General features: G+C 31.5%; 2 protein-coding genes and 1 long non-coding RNA gene across 5 annotated transcripts; 2 read left to right on the top strand and 1 right to left on the bottom strand.

Annotated features, from left to right (window-relative positions):
- The first annotated feature begins 1,119 nt into the window (after positions 1-1,119).
- On the top strand, positions 1,120-9,348 carry LOC129287500 (uncharacterized). 2 transcript variants are annotated; one of them, XM_054923685.1, is made up of 11 exons: positions 1,120-1,743; positions 2,282-2,350; positions 3,195-3,287; positions 4,125-4,246; positions 5,024-5,219; positions 5,806-5,981; positions 6,424-6,553; positions 7,445-7,605; positions 7,697-7,791; positions 8,643-8,763; positions 8,901-9,348. In XM_054923685.1, exons 1-11 carry the CDS (start codon positions 1,465-1,467, stop codon positions 8,926-8,928), a joined length of 1,470 nt encoding a protein of 489 aa, XP_054779660.1. In that variant the 5' UTR covers positions 1,120-1,464; the 3' UTR covers positions 8,929-9,348. The 2 variants fall into 2 exon arrangements, with proteins under 2 accessions (XP_054779660.1, XP_054779659.1); XM_054923684.1 differs by having other exon boundaries at positions 1,142-1,743; positions 8,890-9,348.
- Positions 9,349-9,487: 139 nt separating this feature from the next.
- On the bottom strand, positions 9,488-10,934 carry LOC129289546 (uncharacterized). The gene is made up of 2 exons (XM_054926323.1): positions 10,668-10,934; positions 9,488-9,962 (listed from the first exon to the last, which is right to left on the bottom strand). The coding sequence occupies exons 1-2, from the start codon at positions 10,896-10,898 to the stop codon at positions 9,768-9,770; spliced, it is 426 nt and encodes a 141-aa protein (XP_054782298.1). The 5' UTR covers positions 10,899-10,934; the 3' UTR covers positions 9,488-9,767.
- A 5,486-nt stretch (positions 10,935-16,420) lies between these two features.
- On the top strand, positions 16,421-22,840 carry LOC129287855 (uncharacterized). 2 transcript variants are annotated; one of them, XR_008587826.1, is made up of 3 exons: positions 16,421-16,616; positions 16,702-16,817; positions 22,511-22,840. It is a non-coding gene; the product is annotated as an uncharacterized LOC129287855 (long non-coding RNA). The 2 variants fall into 2 exon arrangements; XR_008587827.1 differs by lacking the exon at positions 22,511-22,840 and adding an exon at positions 16,967-17,242.
- Positions 22,841-24,674: the final 1,834 nt, after the last annotated feature.

Genomic DNA, 24,674 nt, shown 5'->3' with positions numbered 1-24,674 from the left:
TAACAAGATTCAAATATTGTTTTGCAATATTGTGAAAGAATAGTCCAGTCCATTATATCCAAATCTGATCTGGTTGATTAGTATTTAACACTTTTTTTTTGGTATACTAATTTTTAACACATTTAATTATTAACAACTATAAGTTTAAAATTAACAATTACTTAACATAAATTAGCAAGTACTATATTATAAGAAATAGTAACTTTTCATTCCATTATTAATAAGTACAAATTTAAATTTAACAACTACTTCCCACAAAAATCAATTTTAAATTAGACCTTTTGAGGAATATTCTCTTTAGTGTTTATTATCGGACATCTTTTAAAAAAAAATCAATTATCTTCAATATAAAGTATTTGGTAAGGTATTAATTTTATTTTTTCAATATTACCTTATTTAAACTACTAATTTAATCCTTATTAAATGTTAAAAAGATTATTAAATGCTATAACATTTTAAATTTAAAGCATGCAAATTTAATGAGAATAAAGTTAAAAATTTGTTGAATTTTTAAACCAAATTAGTGAAGTTTAATATTTTTCTTGATTCAGATAAAATATGATAGAAATAACTTATAAATAATACTAGAGAGAGTAATAACTATAATAGAAAATGTAATATATATTTAAAATTTTTTTATTTAAATATTAGTAAAATCGGAAGTTTATTTTTTTGATATAAAATTAAAAACTTAACCATCTTACTTTACTATTTTTCCTTGGTTTTGTGAGATGGTAAGATGTTTAAAGCAAAGGTGCCTTATCATGAAAATTGGAGCGGTTATTTTTTAACTTATTGTTATTAATAATTGAAAGTAAAGTTGTTATCCTCCCCAGAGTCATCGTGTATTTATCATTTAGTTTCAGGCTTTCGGCTTACTCATAGATACCAACTCAATTTTTGAAATTATTTTTTTTTAAAAAGTTTTAGTTTTTAATAATTTAAAAAATTGTTGTTCCTTAAAGTACGTAGGAGTAGATTTCTGGAACACCTTTGAAAGAATACCTTTGCCTCTCAAACTTCATGATTTTAAAGACGCGTTCCAAAATATATGTCTCTCTAAAATTTCTTGGACAAATTACAGAGTCTGCGATTTTCCTCATGAATTTGGCGTTTTCTTCCTTCTGTTTTGTTTCCCCAACTCTGGTCAGCGAGACCTTTGCTGTTTGATTCTCGTAGACGTGCATTTTCAGCCACCACAACTTTCACTTCTTGGGTCCCATTCTCGACTGGTGCGTGTCATCCTCGCTGCTAGGCTAATCCAGTAATCCTCTCATATCGTTCCAATTTTATCGGATTTAGGGACTGGGTCCCATTCATTCTTCGCTTCTGCTCTTGCTTTCATGCCCTGCAACTGCAAATCACAATGAAAAGCGATCGTTTCCAACATTTCCAGTAGCAGATCGTTTAGCAAAATCGAGCCCTATATATATATATATATTGTAGCTTCATATTCCACATTTAATGGCCATTACATCTCTCACTTTGTCTTCTCTGCTTCGACCCTCCACTTCTTCTATTTCTTGTTCTTCTTCTTCTTACTTCCTCGGTGGGGTCCATCTCCGTTCCCATGGAAGCTTCATCTCTATCCATTCGCTTTATTCGATGTCAAATACGGAGGCCCCTTCTAGGCGCCTGCGAATAGTGGCTGTTGCTTCTGGCGACTATTATGCTGCTCTTGGAGTCCCCAAATCCGCCACAAGCAAGGAAATTAAAGCGGCCTATCGAAGGTTAGCTCGCCAGGTATCGAGTTTTCCTTCGGGGAATTGGGATTCTTTATTTCATATGGAAGTAATTAAGGCTAGGCCTGTGGTGCTAGTACTGTGTCTTTTAGCTATAAGACACGCCCGTCTTCAAATTGTCCTTAAAATGTTTGAGCATTAATCTCAACAAAATACTTTCAAAATCATTATTTTAAGGATCATTAAAATTTACGCTTCTTAAAATTATCATTTGATTGATTGATTTTCATTATGTTACAAAATTATTGTTACCTGTAGATTAAAAACACTCTTTAAAAGATCATGCCATCATAAGTATTAGTGTTGTTTCATGAAGCTCAGTTAAAATAAAAGTTATGAACCATAACCTTTTTCTTTAGTTTCTTTAGAGAATTTTTTTAAATTATTAATAATAAGCCGTAGCTTCTTAATTGTCATTTTTCTATATTTAATTGGGCGACCTTCTCAATATTGAGGTGTCATTGGTTGTTGTAACTAAAAGTGATCTCCTGGAGTAATTTTTTCTTGGTCTAATTTTGCATGTATTTTTTCCTCCCTAGTACCATCCTGATGTGAACAAGGAGCCTGGAGCAACTGAAAAGTTCAAAGAGATTAGTGCTGCATATGAGGTATGCACAAAAAAGTGTGAAGCACTCGTTACTGGGCCACTACCTTGGCTGATTTTTAAAAGTAATAACTGTTTTATTGAGATAGAATTCGATTAAAAATATTTTATATTTTTTAACAAAGAGGGTATTAGTTTTTGAATATTCTTTTGATGACGAAAACTAATAATTTATTAGATATTTATGATATAAAGATATAATTTCTGACAAAGGGACTATCATATTAGTCTTTCATTCGATTGAATTATATATTATAGTACCTCTATATGTAATTTCCTTTGATCAATTTGATTTTCATACAGCTGTTGCTATTCTCTTCTCTTTGATTCATATAACAATGCAATGTATACTCTGACAACATGGGGTTTTTTTTAGGTTATCCATTATTTGGTTGCTTAAAATGCGAGCATAAGTAGGATGAAATATCAAGTGTCCGTGATATTTGATATTATTATAGTTCCTCTTTCAATATATTAAATGATAGATATTTTTAAAATTTTATATTTTTATTTGAGAAAGATAAAGTTGTTAAGTGTATTTAATGAAGTTTATTAGTATGTAAGATTTTGTTTAAAAGTGTCTTATAATTTAGAATAGAGAGAGTAGTAATTTGTAGATGATGGATTTTTATTAGATGATTGTATGCCTCATTTGCCATGCTAATTCTCAAAGCAATTTGTTATCTTTACTTGAATACAACAACTACCTTATTTCACTTGATGGGTTCGATTATATGGATCACATTCACATGGCGTCACTGTGGTCTATCCAAAACCACCTTTTCTAATAAAGTATTAAATGGTGTTCATGATTTTATCTTTTGAATTCTCAAGCACAACACTGTCAGGTACTATCGGATGATAAAAAGAGGGCTTTATATGATCAATATGGAGAGGCTGCAGTCAACGGCACAATGGGAGGAGCATCTAGTGCTTATGCGGTATTCTTTATTATTTAATGTTTAATATTTACTTTTCTGATTAACATTTAACCGGGATGCCGCTCGATTTCTTTTTCTATATTTTTTTAATAAATTCATCAATAGATGCTCATCAATGCTCCTTCCGTTCTTATTTACTTTTTAAAAGTAATTTTTAATTTAAAATATAGGACATTTTATAATATTTAAATTACTTTTTTTAATTTTATCTTTTCTTAATTAACTTAAAGGTATTTAATATAGTTATATCATTATTAAAAGTTAAGGGTAAAAAAGAAAATATGTATTCATTTTTTATAACATTAAGAAAAAACTGATTTTTTTTTTAAAGATTTGTGAAATGATTGAAGTGTTTTACAATAACGACTAGAAGGAGCATATGCTTTGAAGAAGTTGAAAAAAAAATTACCTTTCAGATGGTATTACGTGGGTTTTGAATTATATTAATGGTGGTTTGAAACGATTTATTCTTTGTTGTGAATTTGTAAGAATAGATTTCTTGTAAATAAGTTTCAACTTGAGATAAACTTATTCATTTTGGAAACCTTCTGGGCAAATGGGTCTGGGTCCGGAGATTCAATGGCAACGAGAGATTTTATACCAGATAAATACGGGTTTAGGATTGAGAATTATAGTACCCTACCTGTGATCATCTCTGTCTCTGCATGTAACTTTTAAATTTGAAAGGATGATATAATTCTCTTGTCAGGAATCATTGGTTATATGTATTGTATTTTGTTTCTTGGGATGCAAGTTTAAATTCATGCTGACTGGAGTTGTCTATTCCTATTTCTCTATGGTGAACTTAGTTAAATGTGACAATCTTTTTTCTTACAGACTAATCCATTTGATTTATTCGAGACATTTTTTGGGCCAAATATGGGTGGTTTCCCTGGAATGGATCCAGCTGGATTTGGAACACGTCGTCGCAGCACTGTTACTAAGGGAGAAGATATCCGGTGAGTTATGTTATCGTTTCTGTTAAGGAAGTAAACATTACCACTTGTTGTACCAGAAATAAGATACTTCGGTTTTTACTTATCTATATCATCAATCTGTTGCTCGGTCTGATGCTTGAACTGTATGACATTTTTCTATATGTAAACAGAGTATGCTTTTGCATATTTATTGCATTTAGGGTACACAGATGCTATTGTGATTCCCCCTTTAACTGTTGGTTCATTGCATGGGCAGGGGGAGAGGTTAAGAGGGGTGGTTCAACGTGAGGCAATAGGCTCAGACATGATTACTTTTTATATCAATTTTTTTCACAATATGACAACGCAATGGAAGTAAGAGCTTTTTGTCCGGAAGATACTTCATGCGGCATTCCATGTCTCTGGACATTTCAGTTTGATTGATAGACCTTAGTGTTGGAATTGAAGTTTGATGGAGAAGGATAGCAATTTTTTCATTCACAAAAATATCTGAAAGGACAAATTTTTCCAGCAAAGTTCATGATTAGCTGCACTTATTGGTGTGTTTTGTATTTTGTCCTAGAACAAGCAAAAGAAAATGTACGTGGTTATGATGAATATTGAATATTTTCTCCAAGCTCATCCAGAAAGAATTATTCGAGTCAAACTCTTTAGTTGTAGAATTATGTTTTACTAATACTTTAATCAGAAGATGTTGCTTAACAGTTGGCATTTCTAGATTTAAAACCTTGCAGTCTACAAACTTCTTATTCGAGTTTGATGGAATTTGGAGTTGACTTTTAATTCCTATGTCAACAGTTATGACATGTCCTTGGAATTTTCTGAGGTAATTTCTGGAGCAGAGAAAGAATTTGATCTTTCTCATTTGGAAACGTGTGAAGTTTGTGTTGGTACTGGAGCAAAGATAGGTTCCAAGATGAGAGTATGCTCAACTTGTGGTGGTCGGGGTCAGGTGATGAGGACTGAACAAACACCTTTTGGAATGTTCTCACAGGTAGGGTTTAGTTCTTTTCCGGATGAATGAGAGTATTGTCACTCTTAAGTCTCAATCTTGCGTTCTCTGCTTAAGTGAAGAAAAAGAAACAACTCTTCATAAGTTGGGAAGTTCTTGGTACTTGGCACATCTCTCTGTAAGTGAGTCATAAAATGCACAATTCAATGAGGTTTCTCCTGCGTGGCTAGAGGAGGAGCACGATATGAATACTTTTCTTGAGAAATTAGTATTGAACCGATCAATTAGAAAAGTTCTGTTTGCCATTAGAGACTTCATGGTGCCATTCAGAGAGCACAGAACAACAATGAAAGTAGTTAGTGTTGTCAAGAAAAATGATATTGCTTTGGTTAAAAAAAAAATGAAAAAATTTGCATGTGTTGTTATTGTCACGACTTGTGTACATTTCCATGTTATTACTGCTGGGAATTGGTCGACTTTAATTAACTGCATATGCAAATAGTCCTTCATTTTATTTTGTGCCTGGAATTATTACATGAGGTGCTTATGGAATTCTAGACAGTTTAAACTTGACAAGATATTTCCATTTCTCATTTACTACATGCTATTATCTCTGTTGCAAAATTAGGTTTCGGTATGTTCAAACTGTGGAGGGGATGGCGAAGTCATATCTCAATACTGTGGTACATGCAGCGGGAAAGGACGTCTACGAGTTAAGAAGAAAATTAAAGTCCAAGTCCCACCTGGGGTTAGTTCAGGCAGTGTATTGAGAGTTGCTGGGGAGGGTGATGCTGGACCAAGAGGGTATGCCTTTCTCATAATTTTATTGCCTGTGCAAAATAAAATTACCCGTTTCTATCCGTAAATTTCCCCCCACTTTGATGATAAAAGAAGATTTATTAGAAATAAAGAAGGAATACAACTGAAGAGGAGTTCCATACAAATATCTTACGATCTTGAAACTTTGAAATGAAATAACGAAAAACATCACAGATGAGTAACCGCCCACATTATCTCTCTTAATTATTATGTCCTTGCTATTTAATAATGAATATTTAAATGTTAAATTTTAAATCGATACACGTGTGCGCACACATTCAACTTCTTCCCCAACAAAATTTCTTGTTATATTAATGGTTTACATGTAGTCTAGTATCAAAGTAGCACGTTTGTGCATGTGAATTTTGACAATTTTGTTGCTTTGTGCATGTTTAACAAGCAGCTATTGATCTTCTTATTTTAGCAGGGGTCCTCCAGGAGATCTTTACGTATACCTTGATGTGAAAGAAATACCAGGAATTGAAAGAGATGGTATTAATCTCTGTTCGACAATCACAATCGGTTACCTAGATGCCATACTTGGAACCATTGTCAAGGTAAATTCTTTTAGAGCATTTGTGCTCATAGCTTGAGTTTCACCCCCAATTAAATTCAATAGAGTATTTCAGTGGAGGGGACTTATCACCTACCTGCACATTCGAATAAAGTGAGAGCTCAGAACGGTGTTCCTATTGCAAGTAGATCTCATGCACAGACTGAGATGCAGTTAAAATCCTACCTGGTAAATAGTGACCTATTATCTGGTAAAGAGTGACCTATTCCCTGTAGGGGACTTGTGCAATGGTTGGAACAAAGACACTTCCATTATGAAATCAAATGTGACATGTGACAGATAGAACAATTTTAGCAAACTGCTGTTGAAAGTTCCTTTAAGACATATCGGACCAAAAGAAAAAAGAAAAAGACATCCCTTAAGGCGCAAAAAATAATATATTTCATTATTGTTATTTACAATTGACTTTTAATATGTTTAACTGAAATAAAAAAAAACTTTAAAATTTATTAATTCTATCTAAAAATTTAACAAGTTGTTAACTTTATTCATATTAAATATACATACTTTAATAATATATTTTCTCTCCATAACATTAAATAGAGGGTAAAAGAGGAAATTTGTGTTGAAAATTTAATAAGATGGTTTATAAATAAGATTAGAAAAAATTCTCTCCCTCTGTCTTATAAATAAGATTAGAGGGAGTAACTCTAGTGTGAATGTGATTGTTCATTGAAAGGTCACCTAGTGCAGTCTAAGCTACGGATTTTATCGCACATCTTTCAGTAGTTGGTTTGAGGGTCCCAATTTACACATCTGCAGTAGTTGGTTTAAGAGTGCCCGATATTGAAATTTTTAAGAATTATGGCTCTGTGTCAATGTTGATGTTATTATTTTATACTATTAATCATTTAATTCTTTAGCACCTGAACAGGTGAAGACAGTTGAAGGCATTTTCGAACTGCAGATACCCCCTGGTACCCAACCTGAAGATGTCCTTGTTCTTGCCAGAAAAGGCGCACCAAAATTAAACAAACCATCAGTACGTGGTGATCATTTGTTTACTGTCAAGGTTACAATACCAAAACGTATCAGGTAATGACTCAATTTGGAATTTTGATTTCTAGTTAAATCTCCCTTTATACTGGTAGTTTGAAGTGAATTTGCCTCTTCCTTGCATCTTCAGTATGAAGGAACGTGAGCTTCTTGAAGAACTTGCTTTGCTGGGCAACAACACTACAAGCAACCGATCAAAATCCCGTCCTAAAACTCAATTTGCTGGTAGGCGGTTTCTTTATGTTTGCAGCTTTATTGCATGGTCTCTCCAACAATGTACAGAATTAACTAGTTATTTGATAACTTCTTGAATGCTTGAATAAGTGAAAATAGATGCCATTTGAGATGGTCTTACTTTTACCACATTTGCAAAGTTTAGGAGGCTTATAAGTCAATTATATTTGAGTGGTGAACTGATACATGAGAATTAAGAATATAAAGTTAGTTTGGGTATCTGGCAATATTTTCAATAAATAGGGTATTACGGATGGAATGGGGTTCTTGTAAATGAAATTAGAGAAAAATTATTTGATCCTTGTAGTTTTAACTTAGTTATGACTCAATTCATGAAGTTTTGACTCAATTATAAATCAGTTCCTGAACTTTGCTTCTTACAATTTAGTTCCTGAAGTTTTAATTTTTTAAATATTGGTCCCCATATTTTAAAAAAGATAAAATTATAAAGATTCAAAATATTTTAAAATTTATTACTAATATTTTAAATTATTTAACATTAAAAGTTTAAAATATTTTTAATTTTCATAATTTTATTTTTTAAAATATGTATTTAAAAGGTTGAAAGTTGAAACTTCAGAGACTAAATTGTAAGAAGCAAAGTTCAGGTATTGATTTATAACCACGTCAAAACTTTAGAACCGAATTATAATAAGTTAAAATTGAAGGATTGAGTTATAATTGGGTCAAAACTACACTAATGAAATAATTAATTTTTTCATGAAATTATTATCTCCCCCCTCTTTTTCTATCTCTATCAAAGGTATTATATTCTTAATTCTCCTAATTACCCCTCTTATTCCTAATCTCCCCGTATCATAAACCATGTGTACCTTCTGCAGCAAGCAGTACAGAAGGGCCATCATCTCAAAAAGCTGAAAGTCCGGCAGCAACGGTTGCAGAAAAAGCTGAACAATCAGAAGATCAAAATGACGTATGGAAAAAGTTAAAGGATCTTGCTAGGTAATAGCTTTCTCTCCTTTGATATTCGGTTTTTTGTGTGCAAGTTTCCTCGTTGATCAGCTTATTCATAGTGCCTCACTGCCTGCATTGAGTTGACTTGGAAGTATTTCTGAACTGAACTTGTAGACCTCTCACAGATGGAGCATTGAAGTGGCTAAAAGATAATCTCTAGTTCAATGGCTTCTTTATATAAAGTCGTCCCAAGTCTCGAGGATGCATTTTATCTTGTTGAGTTAGATCTTTATGATTCCAGAAACCACTAAAATCAAAAGGGCTATGCAGACATTTTAATCACATGCTTGAAGTGAAAATTGTCGGCATTCTACAGCAAAATCAAGCATGAAGTCTTGCATATTTCTTTACTCTCTGTGATTGTATATTTAGGCAATAGGCAGTTTATACAGGATCAATTGTTCAAGGATTCATGGTGTATTCCATTAGCAATTGACTCTAGGAAAAGATGTTGTATGTTTGATAGGAAGTTTAGGCTCTATTTAAGAGAATCACCGAAAACTAACTGGAATTATATAACCTTGTGATTACTCTGTAAATATATATATATATATATATATATATTCTTGCACACATTTTATGCAAGCCAGTTCTGTTGTTGACAACATTTTTTACGTTGGACTAATGCAAAACATTTCATCACTCATTATGTTAAAAATAAGATGCTCAAGAAGATATAAATATTACATTCCTTTACATATCATACGCGTGGTTTTGGCTTTACAAAGTCGAGTTTCAATGGATATCAACATATCACGTTTCTTACATATTAATAAAGAAAGAATGTGCCTTTCAAAGCAGAGTACAGAAGATCATTTGTAATCCGTAGTGCGATCTCTATGATAATCTGAAGATTTTATTAATGAATGAAGAGAAAGAAAATGCTAATAATCAATTATCACAAATTGGCACAACAGGAACCACTTTCTTTCAGGGTTTATACTAAAAACTTGTGTAGAAGCAGGACTCATGACTAGCACAGCAAAAGCTTCCTAATCTTCTTCTCTATCTAAACTACTTTCCTTGATCAAAAGGAAAACAGCTACAAGAACAGGAATTACTATCATAATCAAAGCCTGCACAATGTTGGGTCTGGTTATCACAGGGTAAACTGCACTTCCATACTTGATTGCAGCAGCACCCAGAACAGAACCCGCCAGCAATTTTGCCAGATACCCCCAATCCTCCTATTTACAACATAGAATAACTTAACTCAGCAAAATCTACAATGACAAGCTCATCTCAGAACCTTTTACATTTTTGGGAAATTATAACTTAACCCCACAAAAATAGTGGGATCCGGATTCAATGAGTATTCGAATCCTTTCTCACCTAGTAAGTGTCCCACGTGTTGCTAAGAAATCGTCGATTCTATCGAATGGTTGTCGGAAATGTTAATACATAGAAGATACTGAGAGAACACCAATCTACCTTTTTTATGTCCTATATTTTAATCTAACTGCAGAGAAATGGTTAAAATGCATCTCATAAATTTACAGGTCAAGGATGAATTTTTAAGCATGAATGAAATCTTAGTGCTACGTTGTGGACACTCCTTAGGGGAGAGAATTTGAAAACTCGTAGTGTCCAAATCCAAAGTAATGTACATGCTTTAAAATCTAAACAAAGACACTCCTTTGAACTAAAATAACAAATTTAAATCTCATTTAACCTGCCATGGAAATTCAAATTTTGTTCTTGCTTCTAATTTTGATTATGTAAATATATTGTTATATCGGATATTGTTGGACATCACTTCAGTGCAAGGGGTGAAGCAGAGTTTCCTTAATTTCGAGCCTTTCACTTCAAAATCAAAACTCGAGGATGACATTAGCGTCTGAAAAGAAAACCCGATTGAAATCGAGAAGAGAAAGAGAGAGGAATGTATGTACCGAAGAAAGGAAAGTGCCGGAACTGTTTCTGGAGTTTTCTTCTGCTTCATTACTTCCTCTCTGGGGATCGAGAGCTCGAACAACAAAGAACCTCACCGACCTCGTCGCTGAGAATTGAATTGGGTTTTGGTAAGTGTAGTTTGCAATTCCTGAAAGCTTCTTCCTGGGGCTAACCCTCTCTGAAAAACGGAAGCACCAAGCTGCGACGGTGGAAACAGCTGAGACTGCCATATCCGTCGACCACAATCTCCCACCGTTGAAAAGAAATGTAAAAAATAAAAAAAAGCAGGATCAATCACTACTAAGACGTCGTCGTTTTTGAAAGCACGAAATCAAAACACAAAACATAAAAATAAAAATTGTAATTTAAATAGTTTTAAAGAAATTATTTTCTTAATAATTATTTGATTGATAAGGAAAAATAGGTATAATGAAAATTTTAATATCTCAAGTTTGTCTCAATTATCAATTTTATCCTTTAAGTTCAACTTTTATTGATTTGGTCTTTCATATTTTTTAAAATTATCATGTGAGTCTAATCAATCACATATTTTATATACCTTTTTTTTTAACATTAGTAATCATATTTCATTAGTTTGGACCCTTATATGCATGCTTTTAATATTGAATTTGGTTATTGATTCATTTGCATTGAATTTTAGTATTTGGAGCATTTTGATCATTTTACATATTTTATTAGAATTAATAATTGTTTTTAATATGAAATTTTAATTTCTTAATATATTTTATTATTTAAGTAATTTTTATTTTTATTTTTAAGACGTAGATTTAATTTTGTTGCTTTATGTTTTTAAGGATTAATGGGGCAATTCTCTCATTTTTTTAAATTAGTATTTGACTTTTCAAAGAGGAGGGACCCAGAATTGAAAACGAAAGAAAAGCTCAAACTCGACCATTCACGAAGTCGCTCATCTTCATCACTTCTTCAAGGGTCCGAGTTCGATCACCATCGTATATTCATCTCCTTTAGCTTCGAGTTCGCCACACGCCACCGCTCACATCTCTCCTAAGTGTTCAATCATCATACATCTCCTTTGGTTCTTCTCTTTCCTGAGGATTCATGCCATCGCTCATCTATCTGGGAGCTCACACGCACAGGATTGGTTATTTCCTCTAAGGTTTTAGATCATCACATGCTTGGACGCTCATCTTTCTTCGGTTCAGCTGGTTGCACTTCATCGCAGCTCCTCTTTTCAGTTCTCTCTCTCTCTCCCCTCATTCTTGTCGGTTACAAAGTTCAGTCATAGCATTCATTCATTCATAGATTCTTCGAGTAATTGTCTATTGGCAGCTTCTTGTGAATCTTTTCTTCAGTCAGTAGCTATAGAGAGTGAGATGAGAGGCTAAATCTTTAAGGATTCTCAAAAATGATGAAGTTTCACTTGAGTTTGAGATTCTCTTGATTTCAATTTTGTGTAGCTCAAATATAATTTTAGTTTTTGTTATGATTTTGAATTTAATTCATTGATTCTTGTTAGATTGACTGAATTAATTTAATGTCATTTTTCTTGTTGAGGATCATATTGCTTTGGTTTGCATTTCCATTGAATTTTTGCATTTCAAGTGTTTGATGTAATATTCCAAAAATTATTCCCTTGTTTAATTAAACTAATGAAGGGTAAATTTATAAATTTAAGTATAAATGAGTTTGAGAATGGTTAGATATGGCTAATAGGCTTATTGAGTTTGGTTTTAGTCATTAGATTGGATTCAGAAATGAATTGGGCCACTTGAGCTCAAATTGAAGAGAGAAAAATCAAAATTTGGCTAATTGTGTGTTATGCTATAGCATAAATGTTGCAAATCTGACTAAAAAATGACATTTATGTGTGTTAAAAACAGAGAAAAAAGAGGAGCATGAATGGGTTCATGATCCTCTTTACTAGGACATAATTTTACTGGTGTTTTGGGAAGATTTAGAGTTTATAATCACTAAGGTAAGCCTCCCTTACCATTCCTTTTTCTCTCCACGCCATTTTTAAGTTAAGGTTTGTAGTTGAAAAATGATTTTTAGACCTTAAGAGTTTTAGGTCCGAATCCATTAACTTAAATGGAGTTAATAAAAGTTGTTTGAGTTATTTAGAGATAGAGGTTTTATGCATCCATGAGAGTGAGCTTTTAATTATGGATGAATTTGTGCATTTAAATGCCATAAATGGGGGTGCTTGAGATAGGTGGTTGCCATTAATATTGATTAAGGATAGTGTTAGTGTTAGTCAGAGCTAATGAGAGCGAATGAACCTAATGTGGTGATTAAATTCAATAGTTGAGAACTTTAGGTTATTAAAGTGTTGAAATTTGAGAGTTGAAAGTTAGTTAATTTTGACATTGATGATAATTTTAGGTTGTTGGATGATATATTAGTGATTATTTAAGTTATTGAGAGCTAAATAAAGTTAATGAGAATTAAGGAACTCATAGGATATGAGGTTGATCTTGTAGTTGAGAAATTTGGTTATTAAAGTATGAAATTAGATGTCGAAAGTGATGTTGCTAATGATTAATAGTGATGCGTGTTAATGTAATTGTAAGCTAACCTCACGAAGCACCGATGAGCTTGAATTTAGCTTGGAAAGCAAGTTGTGATTAAGGAGTAAATCTTTAACCTTTTATAGGTTTGAGGTAACCAGGAAAAACATGTTTTATATAGTTATATGTTAATTAGATATTTGTTGAACTCTATGTTTTGAACTCATTGATATATGAATATTATTTGATACAAATTGGCAATATGATGAGTTGTGAAAGAATTTTAAAAAATGAACCTCATGTATGATGTATATTGAGATTTAAGATTATGATTGATGGTATATCATTATGAAATTGAGAATAATATGCTACTTTGATGCGTGGAGTGCGATAACCATGTGAGTGAGAATATATGCATCAACTATGTTGGAATGACATTTAGTGTTGAGATATGCATATTGTGTTAAAATGGCATAAAGTATCAAGTTTGTGCATAGCATGATCATTGACAGGAGTTCGCTTAGGGAGAGAAATAGTTGATTAAACCCACGTAGTATTGGCGGCGACCGTTGGAATCGGGAGCTTTCCTTGGCATCGATTGTTAGAATCGGGAGGTGGCCCTTATCCCATGATTGATTCGGGGCTATCCTACTTGTTCTATAAGGGACTCAAATCTAACTAATCTCCACTGGTTTATGAGGAGGCTGAATTAAGGGTACGATACTCTATGGTTGTTAGCATTAGAGAAAATTGAATTACACAAGGGAGTTGACCTTGCTTGGTAACTCTTCACAAGTGGAAGGTTGGATTAGTTCGTGAAGTTTATAGCCACTGAATAGCCATCGGTTTCATGTTGGAGGTAATTAGGAGGGTATAAGGTTGGTATATGATCATGCATTTAGTCCCGACTATATGATTGTTAGTATTGTGATCCAATACATTTAAGGGCTCATGGTTGGTATCATTACGACATTAGGTTGTACATATGATATATATATATATATATATATGATTATGTGTTTGAAGCCTAATCACATGGTTGTTATTATTATAGACAAGGCTCTACATTGTCATACATACTTTATATATGTGTTTATTATCAATTGTATCCGTTTTTGATTGATATGCAACTATATAAATTAAGCGAAACTTGACTACCGAGTGGTTATACTCACCCCTCTATTTAACATTTTAGAGGCACTAGTTTTGAGCAGGACAAAGGGAAAGCACTAGAGACTTACTCAATTTCCTATTGTAGGCCTCTCGTAATTTTAGTTGCATATATGTAATTAATTGATATTGTCAATTAGGATGATTATATTTTGTTATTACTTGCACTATTAAATATTAAGTATTGAAAGGTATATTTTAGGCCTAGTGCGTGTGGTATTTTTTTAGTTGAAATACATGAGTAAGGTAAAAATACTAGTGCAAGTATAAATTTAACCATATACATGATTATATTGGATTATATTAAATTTTGAAGTCAAAATGTCTCCCCCTGTTATTTCTTAAATCAAGGGGTTGAGGGTTGAAATTGTGAAATATGTGACATAAGTTATCCTAAGTCTATTAAGTGTAGTCTAAGGGTTAGGGTGAGCTTTTAACACTTGGATTAAGTTTTGGATGCCCTAGTTGTGTTTTGAAAGCATAAATGAGTAATTTTGTATTTTAGTGTCCAACTTTTGATTGAGAAATAATTTGAATGCAGTTAGCTAAAGCTCAAAGAAAGCTTTCGTAGACATCTAGATCATCTCAGTCAAACGTCGGATGAAGATTTGGTATGTGTCAAAAGTTTGGCCAAAAAATCTGCCATGATAACTTGTTGCTGTCATGGATTCTGCTGTTTATGCCACAATATAAAAATTTATACTACAACATAATTGTGCCTGAATTAGTTTTTTTTCCTATTTTGACCCTAGTTTGATTTTATCTTACCTTGTATGATGTCTATGCTTTTGTATACAGGTTTTGCTTTGATTTTAATTTATGAAATGATTTTATATCATTTTAAGTTTTGAAAATTTGGGATCCCGTTTATGAAAATTTTACAAACTTGGTAATTCATTTGGATTATTCCTGTGATTACTTTAATTTTGTGAGGTTAATTGTGGATAAGTAAGGGTGATGTTACATTTAAGTATTTGCTTTAATAGTTATTACTTGTTGAATTTGAACTCTTCTTGATTCTTGCTTGATATTTTTGATTTATTTAGCTTCCATTAGGTTTTAATGAGGAGGTGATTGTTTAGATTCAATCGTTTTAAGTGTTAGAGCAAGATTTTAGCAAGATAAAAATTCATTTATGAAAATTTGTTTTATCAAAGTTTGACAACAATCTAGGGATTATGTTTCTTGGTCTAAGCCATATTTACCTAGTCTTAGTGGTTATTAGGCTTTTATTTTGTCAATTGAGTCACATAGGAACCGAGCTCTTGGAATTAAGGAGTCTATGATAGTAGAATGGATTTAACACTTGAAGAATTCACTCATTTGCTTGTTTGAGTCAATTTTCCTTCCATTCATTTTCACTTTAAATATAGAAAATCAAAAATACTTTTCTTCTTGATTATGTTAAACCAACATTATTTTTAACTTGTGAAAAATGGTTTATGAATTGTCTTTGGTTGCTTAAGCTTGCTCTCTTAAGATTTTAATGACTTAAGGTGTATTCAACTACATTCTAGTTTCTTTAAAAAGTTTGATGTGACTTAGAATTCTTTAATTTTTTTTAAAAAACTAACTCTCAAAATAATCTAATGTGTAAAGTATATTAATAACTTAACATGTATTAGGTAAATGAAAATAAATTAACCCTCAAATTAGTTTAATTTTTATCAATATAATCATTTACATTGTGTTTTGTTATCTTGTTTTTAAAATTTTTAGAATTTTTTTACCAAAAGAATTATATTTATTATAATGACCCTAAATTTTAAATTAAATAATTTTCTTCTATTTGATATTTTATTTATTTATTTTAGTTTTATGACTAATAAGAGTATTAGTCTAGTAGACTTTATACTAGATACTTACTCGAAGATTTAAAGTTCAAATTTTACTTAATCCAAAAATTAGTTTTATTTTGTTTTATATACTAAAGTGCCCTTACTTCTTGTTATAAAAAAGAATGATAAATAAAATATTATAATAATAATAAAAATCTGATGGGGTCATTACATGTAATTTTTTCAAGAAGTTTTTTATTTTATTCTCTTTCTTCCTTATTCTTCATTCAGACACAGAGTGGGTAGAGAGCGAGAGAGAGCATCGTTCTTCTATTTCCTTCTCTTCCCTGTCGCACTGCCTTTCTGTTCTTTAGGGTTGATTTTCTCTGCTCACTATCAGCTATGTCTATTCCTCGCTATTACGTACCGCCGTTGGAAGTGTTGCTATCACCAGATCCTCTTCTTGCCACCGCTCCTGTTTCGTCCTAATCTTCTCTGCTGTATCGTTAGTGTGTGTGAGCTTTAACTTCCTTTCCTATTCAGTTATAGGACACGCCTATGTGTGTTTGATAAGCTTAATTCTTTTCTTTTGCTAGCCAATGATTTCTAATGTTCTTCCCTCTCATTCGTGCGGCACATTGAAGCTTTTCCTTTCCTTCTTGGAGCCGACCATGTGCTGATTATAACTGTCACTACTGCACTTTGGGTTAAGGTAAATTGTCGGTGGTTTCTTCTCTTCCTTTGATTTCAACAGTTACACCAAATCATTTTCTCTTGCTCCCCTGGCCAAAGATGAGTTTTTGCTCTTCATTGTTGCTATCATGATTTTGAGGAAATTGAGGTGTTGTTTGGTTTATGCAGGGTGTTATTCATTTTAGTGATGAGTTGAATCTTGATTGTAGAATTAAACATTTGAAGAAGTTGGAAGCTTGGATGCTGGGTTCATAATTTAATTAGTTGTGAATGTTCTTATAGTGCTTATAGGAATGCTCAAAAGAAGAAATTGATGGGAATAAGATTTTTAATTTTCATACTAAAGCTTAAAGGAATTATATATGCTACTTGAGGAAATATATGTCTTCATATGAATTGTAAAGTTGATCTACCCATTAGGATTGTACAGCATCTAAAAGGAAATTGCTAGACTATATAATAATTAAGATTATGTTAAGCTTGGATTAAGAGCTATGTCGATGATCAAGATTGAATGCTTCCAAGTATTGTTGATTACTTGATGGAATTTATTGGAGGATTTAGTGAGAGTTTAAGAGGTTAATAATGTTGAAGAGCTTGAATATTAGTTCACTTGCTTATATTAAGAAGGAAAATAATAATGACATAAGAGTTGCTGGTTTAAATGTTAGGTTAATTTGGGGCATCATTAAAGTAAGCGTAAAATTGAAGGAGTCTAATTATAAGATTATTGAAAACCTCAGGTAAGTGGGTAGCATTTTGAATAAATTTCTAGCAAAATGTTTATAAAATTTCTTTATTTAAATTTTAATATTATTCTTTTATAGGCGGTATAAATATTCTTGCAAATGCAATCTTTATAATAATTGATTTATAAATGATGATTTCTTGATTTTGCCCATAATTTATGTTATTGCCAAGTAATGATTGAAGTTGATATATGACAAATGGTATTACGTCTCAAAAGTAACTTAATAAATTCTATGTTTGATATGAAAATTTTTAATATGACAATTTATGCATGAAGGATAGGAAGATGAACTTAAGAAATGGAAAATGATTGTTGAATAGCTTATTTGAAAGTGAAAAATTTTAAAAATTTTATTCTTACTCCATACATGCTTGATTTTTAATTAAGGGGACTGAATTTAGAACGCTAGATGGTAATGGTAGTTCTGTTAGCCCTTGGCGTGTCATGGTATACCTAGCTAGCAGGGTGCATTAAAGATGCTAGCCTTATGTACCGGTCAACACACGTGAAATGGAAGATGTAGTTTTGTGAATGTAATCCATGCCTATTATTCGTGAGTTTTATGCTTGAGCCTGTTTTTCATGGTTCCTTGCCACACCAGATATTTACTTATCCTTATGGACTGTGTATCCATGCCTATTATTCATTTTGATAAAGCCTTCTAGATTAGACTTAAAACTTATTGTTTTTATATTAATTTCTTTAAAGGCATTTTTTTAAAATTTCACCATTACTTGAAATTTTATATATATTATAAATTTTTTATAAACTTATTTGGTTCTAATATTGTTGGTGGTTCCACGATTATACCATTAAGCAAACTTGTCATTTATTATTAATTAAGGCAAGTGCTTCATTATTTCCTTAATTTTTTTAAATTAAATTATTAGTTACCATTTTCATATTTTTATTTATTTATTTATTATAATTTACACACTTGATTGGAAAGCTATTCACAGAAAATTTCTTTGATCTCAAATATTGTAGTTGACCCTGCACCTTTTGCTGGTCATTAAGGGGCAGTATTACTTTTTGGATAGTGGGAGCAATCTTTGACAATTTATTTCGATCCAATGATATATTATATTAAAATTATAAATTTAGCATTCCACTAGTCTTATTTTGTTGTTGTGAAATATATTGGCGCGGAGTTAAGCTCCTTTCTGATTTGGTTGATCGGTTTTGCTATTGTAGAAATTTTGAGAGGTCTCAATTACAGGGGAGATTTTGTTGAAATTTTTTTACAAAATGTTTAAAGTTTTACCAACTTTATAATTATATATATATATATATATAAAGACTTTTTGACTAGTAGGGTTTATTTATTGATATTTTATTTTTATATCTGGTTAATTAAGGTTAATGAAATGTGAGTGTATCTCATATCCTGTGCCGGTCACACCTTTAATACCAGGGTGTGACACTTATTTTCATTAATTTACATAGCTAACATCAATATTATGTTATCCATGTCAGTAAATTTTAACAATGCAACGTCACTTTTAAACAATAAGAACCAAACTGAAAAATGAAGTAAGCTTAAGGGATTAAATTGATAAAAATTAAATGTGAGGGACCATATCAATAACTAAGATAAATTTAAAAAACTAAAAGTTGTATTATCCCAAACAAATACTAAAATATTTCTACAAAATTATTTAATTTGTTGTTGTTTTTTCAATTGTTCTTATTTTTTATACAAACAGTTCAACTTAACTTGCCATGCAAGATATTTTTTTTTTAGTGAAAATGATTCAATTGCTAGAATAATAACTATGGACTCACTAATGTTGGCATGAGTGAGTAGGAGGTTCAAACTTCAACTATTATGTACTTCCTTCAATCCTATTTATAAGATATTTCTGTCAACTTTATCAATGTCAATACAATAAAAGTATAAGGAATAAATGAATGAAATTTCAAACTTAATATTTAAGTAAAAAGCAAAAAATGAGCAAACCATATAATATTATTTTTATATCTCTCTCTTACTTTGCAATGGAAAAGCAAACTATTGGTGGCGAAAGTAAAATGAATGAGAATTGCTCTAATTAGGCAAGGGATGAAAAAAAATGAAATTTATAGCCCTTTACAAGGGAGTCCTTTACAAAGAAATAGACAGTTACAGCCCTTTATAAAGAAACAAAAGGGTGACCGCTAGTAGGTTTTCCATTATGGAAAGTTGGTGCTTCTCTTTTGATTTAAATGCTCTAGCCATGTGGGAGAATTAGGAAAATAGTGGGGATAATGAAGTAAATAGGCAGATGGAGTCAAGCAACAACATTTCGTTGGACTTAAATGCTCCTTCTATGTGTGAGAACCTCTACTTGAACAGCAATCAAATTGAATATCAACATATTTCAATGAATGGACATTTGTCTTTTTTTTTAAATGCATGGCATATCATGAAAACTATACATCATCTTATTTAGTAAAAGCACTGAAGGGATGGTACAAAACAATATGCATGTCATTAACTTGTAATAAGGTGCTTCTTTTTGCCCCTGATGCCCTTAAGCACTTCATCTCCTGCCAATGTGTCAACACATGAGTCCAAACCTAATATCTTTGTCAGAACTATTTTAATACCTCAGAATATTTATGAAGACCTAAACAGGGAAATAAATACACAAATAAGGCATAATTCTTATATCCTTTTTTTTTAAAAAAAAAACAGATACTAATATTTAGGAAGAAATTTCTTTCCCATTAAAATTGATTGCAAAAAATTTAGAAGAACAATATTAATTTGCTTCAGTAACACAAAAAATCTACAAAAATATTTGAGTTGGTTGATGACATTTGAGCTTTAGAACCATAATTATCTATTTTTAATTTTTTTTATCAAACTATGACCCATTATTTTTCTTAGCCATATGAAGGAGAACTCTAATCATAACCCTCTATCTTGAACATGATTTTTAATTTTCTGTTGTCAACCTTTGTCTTTCATTTGTTTCTTGCTTTTGTAACTGTCATATGGTCTGCAATGAAATGCTAACATCAATAAACTTTTGTACATTCATCCCAAATCATATGACATGTCATCACATTGAAACATAGGCAAATATGGAAGACAATATAAATGAATCACCAAGGTAGTCGCATGTAAAAGAAGAATGTTCTTATCATATGAAGGATGTGTAGCCATTTATAAAATTTTGTTATACTGAAGAAGTCATGGTAAGTTGAATAGTTTTATAATAAGAGAGATAGCTTCAGCGTATTTAGAGCATGCTTGGTTTTTGTTCTTATTTTTTTTATTTTCAAAACTTGTTTTGTAATACAATTTTTAAAATTGTTTTTAAAAACAAAATAAAATGAAAATCCATTTGGTTATGTCAATTAAAAAGCAATTTTAAAATTAAAAAATGAACTAATAGTGATAATTATAGGCAGTTAATAGTAGTTATTAATAATAAAAATTGATCAGCATAACTATAATTTTTAATAATCAAATGTAGCGTATTTTAAAAATAAGAAAAATAAAACGAAAACAACTTGAAGTTGTTTATATTTTTTTGTTTTTAAAAACAAAAAATAAAAATAGTTTTAAAAATAATTAAACAAAAAACACGTATCCAAATAAGTTTTTAAAATTTTCTATTTTCAAAAACAAAAAACAGTTTTTAAAAATAGAAAAAAAATAGGTCCTTAGTTTCAATGGGAGTCATTAAAGACATTTTGTAAGTGTATCCAAATATTTATAGGGGATTTGGAGATGTTTTGAGCTTGTTACACTTTAGGATAAGCTTCATATCCTTCCTCCTTCCTCTCTATGCAAATTTTCTATGGTTTGAAGGTGTTTGAGATTTGATTTTGTCTCTCCTTAGATCTTGACCTAATCCATTGGTTTAGTTAAGATCTTGGAAAGCTAAATCAAGCTTCTCAACTTAGGCTTAAGAGTTTTATAATGATTTGAAATTTTTAGTTAGGGTTTGGAAGAACCCTAATGAAATTTGAGAGATTGAGAGCAATGTGGGTGGAGGATTAGTGTTATTAGTGTGTTTAGGTATTAAATGAAATTAATAAAATGTATTGGAAGTATTAAGGGTGTTAAAATGAGATTTTAGGTATAGTGGGCAATCAAAATTATGCTAAAAAGGATTTAATAAGAGTAATAATTGACGATAATTACTTAATCATGTAGATTAAATATTGCATGGGTGTTGTTATATGTGTAGACCTTATGAAGTAAATATTAGACAACGATAACCTTTTTTGTGACAAAAGGATTGAGATAACCGAATAATTCACTCTATTTGATTAAGCATTTAACTGTTTATAAGTAAATATGTAATTTTGCATACATGTGTTTTGAATGTTGCATATTGCAAAAGAGGGATATTGTGCATTGGAAACGATTTTAAAACAATGAATTTATAAAAGTTTCTCTATATTAGTAATTTATGGTTTTGATATAAGTTTGTGATAATTATGAGAAGTGTGAGCATGATCATGATAGAGGGTGAGAATTCACCTGTAGGAAGGAGTAGTGGAAGTATATATGGCAATTATCTCCTTAGTGCCTTGTAAGATGCTGTTGAAGATTATCTTGTTAGTGTCCATGTGGGTACAGTATTATAGATTTATGCTCCTTGACATTAGTGTAATGCGATTTTGGAGTGACGACACTACGAATAGTGTATGATAGGGAAAATATAGTCCACAAATGAGATAGAACACCTTTAGCTAAGTGATTTTACTACTAAAAGTGTGCTTGGGCCATTATGTATGTGCGGTTGGCCTAATAGAGCTTTTGATTTTAGTTAGGGTGATGTGGAGGTTTAGATAGGAGAATGATCATGATAAAGTGTGAAAGTGACTTATGGATATGAAAATGGTGTTTTGATACACACACACACAGAGCTTTACTTGTTTACAGTTATGCATGTGAATTGATAGTGATAAATTATTTTGTTACTGAAATGTTTATTTCATCCCATGATTACATTTTATAGGTGAGGGCTCTGATAGGGGCAAAGGGAAGGAAGGGACTATTGAGTCTTGAAGAGCTTTGTTTGTATAGTTCTTCTCCTTTCTATTTTGGTATTGTAATGAATTTGTGTTAATTATGCCAACTTAGGATCATGCATTTTTTTTATAATCACTTGCATAAGAACTATTGTGTAAGGGTGTGTATCTTAGCCTAGAATGTTGTATCTATGTTGAAATTATTGTGAGAGGTCTAGATATTAGCGTAAGTGATATTTTTGTGTTGTTTATGTGTTGGAATGGCTAAAATGATATTTGTTGTGAATTGTTAGCAACCCTTTGAAGTCAATGTTGAATTGGGGTTTTGATGGTCAAATTGTGAATGGATTATTTTGGTTGTTGTATAAGTGCTCTATCAGATTGTTTGTGGTTTATTTGAGTTAGTCTAAGTGGTTCAAAGGCTATTAATACCAGGTTGTGGGTTTTGGACACTCTTGTATGCATTTTAAATTAAAAATGAACTAATTTGGATTCAGGTGTTTAACTTTTAAATAGTTAAGCATTTGGGTATGAGAATTCCAATAACTAAAGGGTTTAAAGAGCTACATGTGGATAGTTGAATTGTTCAAATCAGACATCGAATAGTGAAATATTGCATTTTGAAAGTTGGCCGAAAGAGCTATCATGACAGTAGGAGTGCACCACGACGCAAGGCTTGTGTGCCATAGCGTACTGCATAAAGAGGGATGTGGTCCCTCTGTACCTTCCGCCACAGTAGGTGATGCCTGGGTCGTGGTGGATTGTGCATTTCCGAAAATTTTTCTAGAGTGCTTGTTTGATTTTTTTTTAATGATTGTAATTAATTTTTATACTCCTACTTCATTGTTTAACTTATTTTAAACTATGGTTTGAGTTCAAACACTTTCAAAAAAAGTTTTGTTGGGATCCCAATATTTAAACAAATTATTTTTCTAAACTCTTGTGTTGTGATAACCTTATGTAGAGAATTTAATTAATCTTGATTATTACAATGATGTTGTTATGGTAATGTCAAGGTAGACATTACACCTAAACCTTAGAACTATGCTGTCGTGTTGCCATTGCTCACTTTTTCCCCATCATTGATTGCCTCTTCATTCAAATCAAATGAGTGGACTTTCTTTTCATGCTCCACCTTGACAAAGTCTAAAGATGCAAGTGAAGCATCGTTTAAATGAGATGCTCAAAAAAATCTTCTGATTTAGAGAGATTACCTCTTCAAAGAAGTTGAACGAAGAAAAACCTTCTTCCCTATTGAAAGAATCATAGACCATACACGCCCTCAATTCATGCCATGATAGACTTTCAAAACTAAGGTTTTAAAAACCGAATTGGTTATTGAACTGAACTTGCCACTGGTTCACGATTCATTAGTTCAACCATGCCATGGTTGAATCGGTTAATATTAAATTAATATATTTTTAATTTATGTATCATAATTAAATAAGAAATATATGTAAATATTTATATTTTTCAAAACATATTAATAAATGCTTAGTAAAATGATATATTATTGATGAATACCTGATTAATATTAATTATTTTTGGTTGTTCTTTGTTTTTAATTAAGTTTTAAATTAATTTTCAAAAAATTTTAATTAATTCAAACCGGTTTTTAAGGAAATCAATTCGGTTTTCAATCGATTTTTATGGTTTTTCACCAATTTCCTTGTGGTTGATTTTTAGGGGTTAATCGAACAGGATCAAGAATTGGTTCTTGGTTCAACCAGCTGAATTGATTGGTTCGGTCCAGTTTTTAAAACATTGCTCAAAGCCCTTTTCCATCAAATACAAAGCACAGTTGAATGGTGAGATTTTAGCGAACAGTGACAAAAAGAGCTTGATGGAAGAAGAGCGACGATATTGAATGACGAGATTGTAGCCAATGTTAACCAGAAGATAAGTGAGATTGAAGTGAGTGATAGAGAGAAAGAGAAAAGATGAAAATAAAAGTAAGGGAGAGGCTATCGTGAAAAGAGAGAGAGAGAGAAGATGAAGAGAGGGGACATAATGGTAAAGTAAAGATAAGGATAGTTTAAAAATTTTAATTTGAAACAAAACATCTCCATTAACTAGCGGCTTATAAAATGGATCATTTTGAGCTTCTAGAAACATCTAATAAACTGGATTGGAGGGAGAAATTTATAACAA

The sequence above is a fragment of the Prosopis cineraria genome, unplaced genomic scaffold (assembly GCF_029017545.1).
Source record: "Prosopis cineraria cultivar Desert tree isolate PC_DT_omini unplaced genomic scaffold, ASM2901754v1 PC12, whole genome shotgun sequence".
NCBI lineage: Eukaryota > Viridiplantae > Streptophyta > Magnoliopsida > Fabales > Fabaceae > Prosopis > Prosopis cineraria.
The sequence above is the reverse complement of the archived record's forward strand: the minus strand, read 5'-3'. Positions and strand labels throughout refer to the sequence as shown.

Excerpts from the sequence above, each read along its gene's own strand:
- LOC129287500 (XM_054923684.1), top strand. The coding sequence starts at position 1,465 with ATGGCCATTACATCTCTCACTTTGTCTTCTCTGCTTCGACCCTCCACT. Across the intron at positions 5,982-6,423 it reads GGTGATGCTGGACCAAGAGG|GGGTCCTCCAGGAGATCTTT; the intron begins GTATGCCTTTCT and ends TTATTTTAGCAG. Across the intron at positions 6,554-7,444 it reads TACTTGGAACCATTGTCAAG|GTGAAGACAGTTGAAGGCAT; the intron begins GTAAATTCTTTT and ends GCACCTGAACAG.
- LOC129289546 (XM_054926323.1), bottom strand. The coding sequence starts at position 10,898 with ATGGCAGTCTCAGCTGTTTCCACCGTCGCAGCTTGGTGCTTCCGTTTT. Across the intron at positions 9,963-10,667 it reads CCGGCACTTTCCTTTCTTCG|GAGGATTGGGGGTATCTGGC; the intron begins GTACATACATTC and ends TGTTGTAAATAG.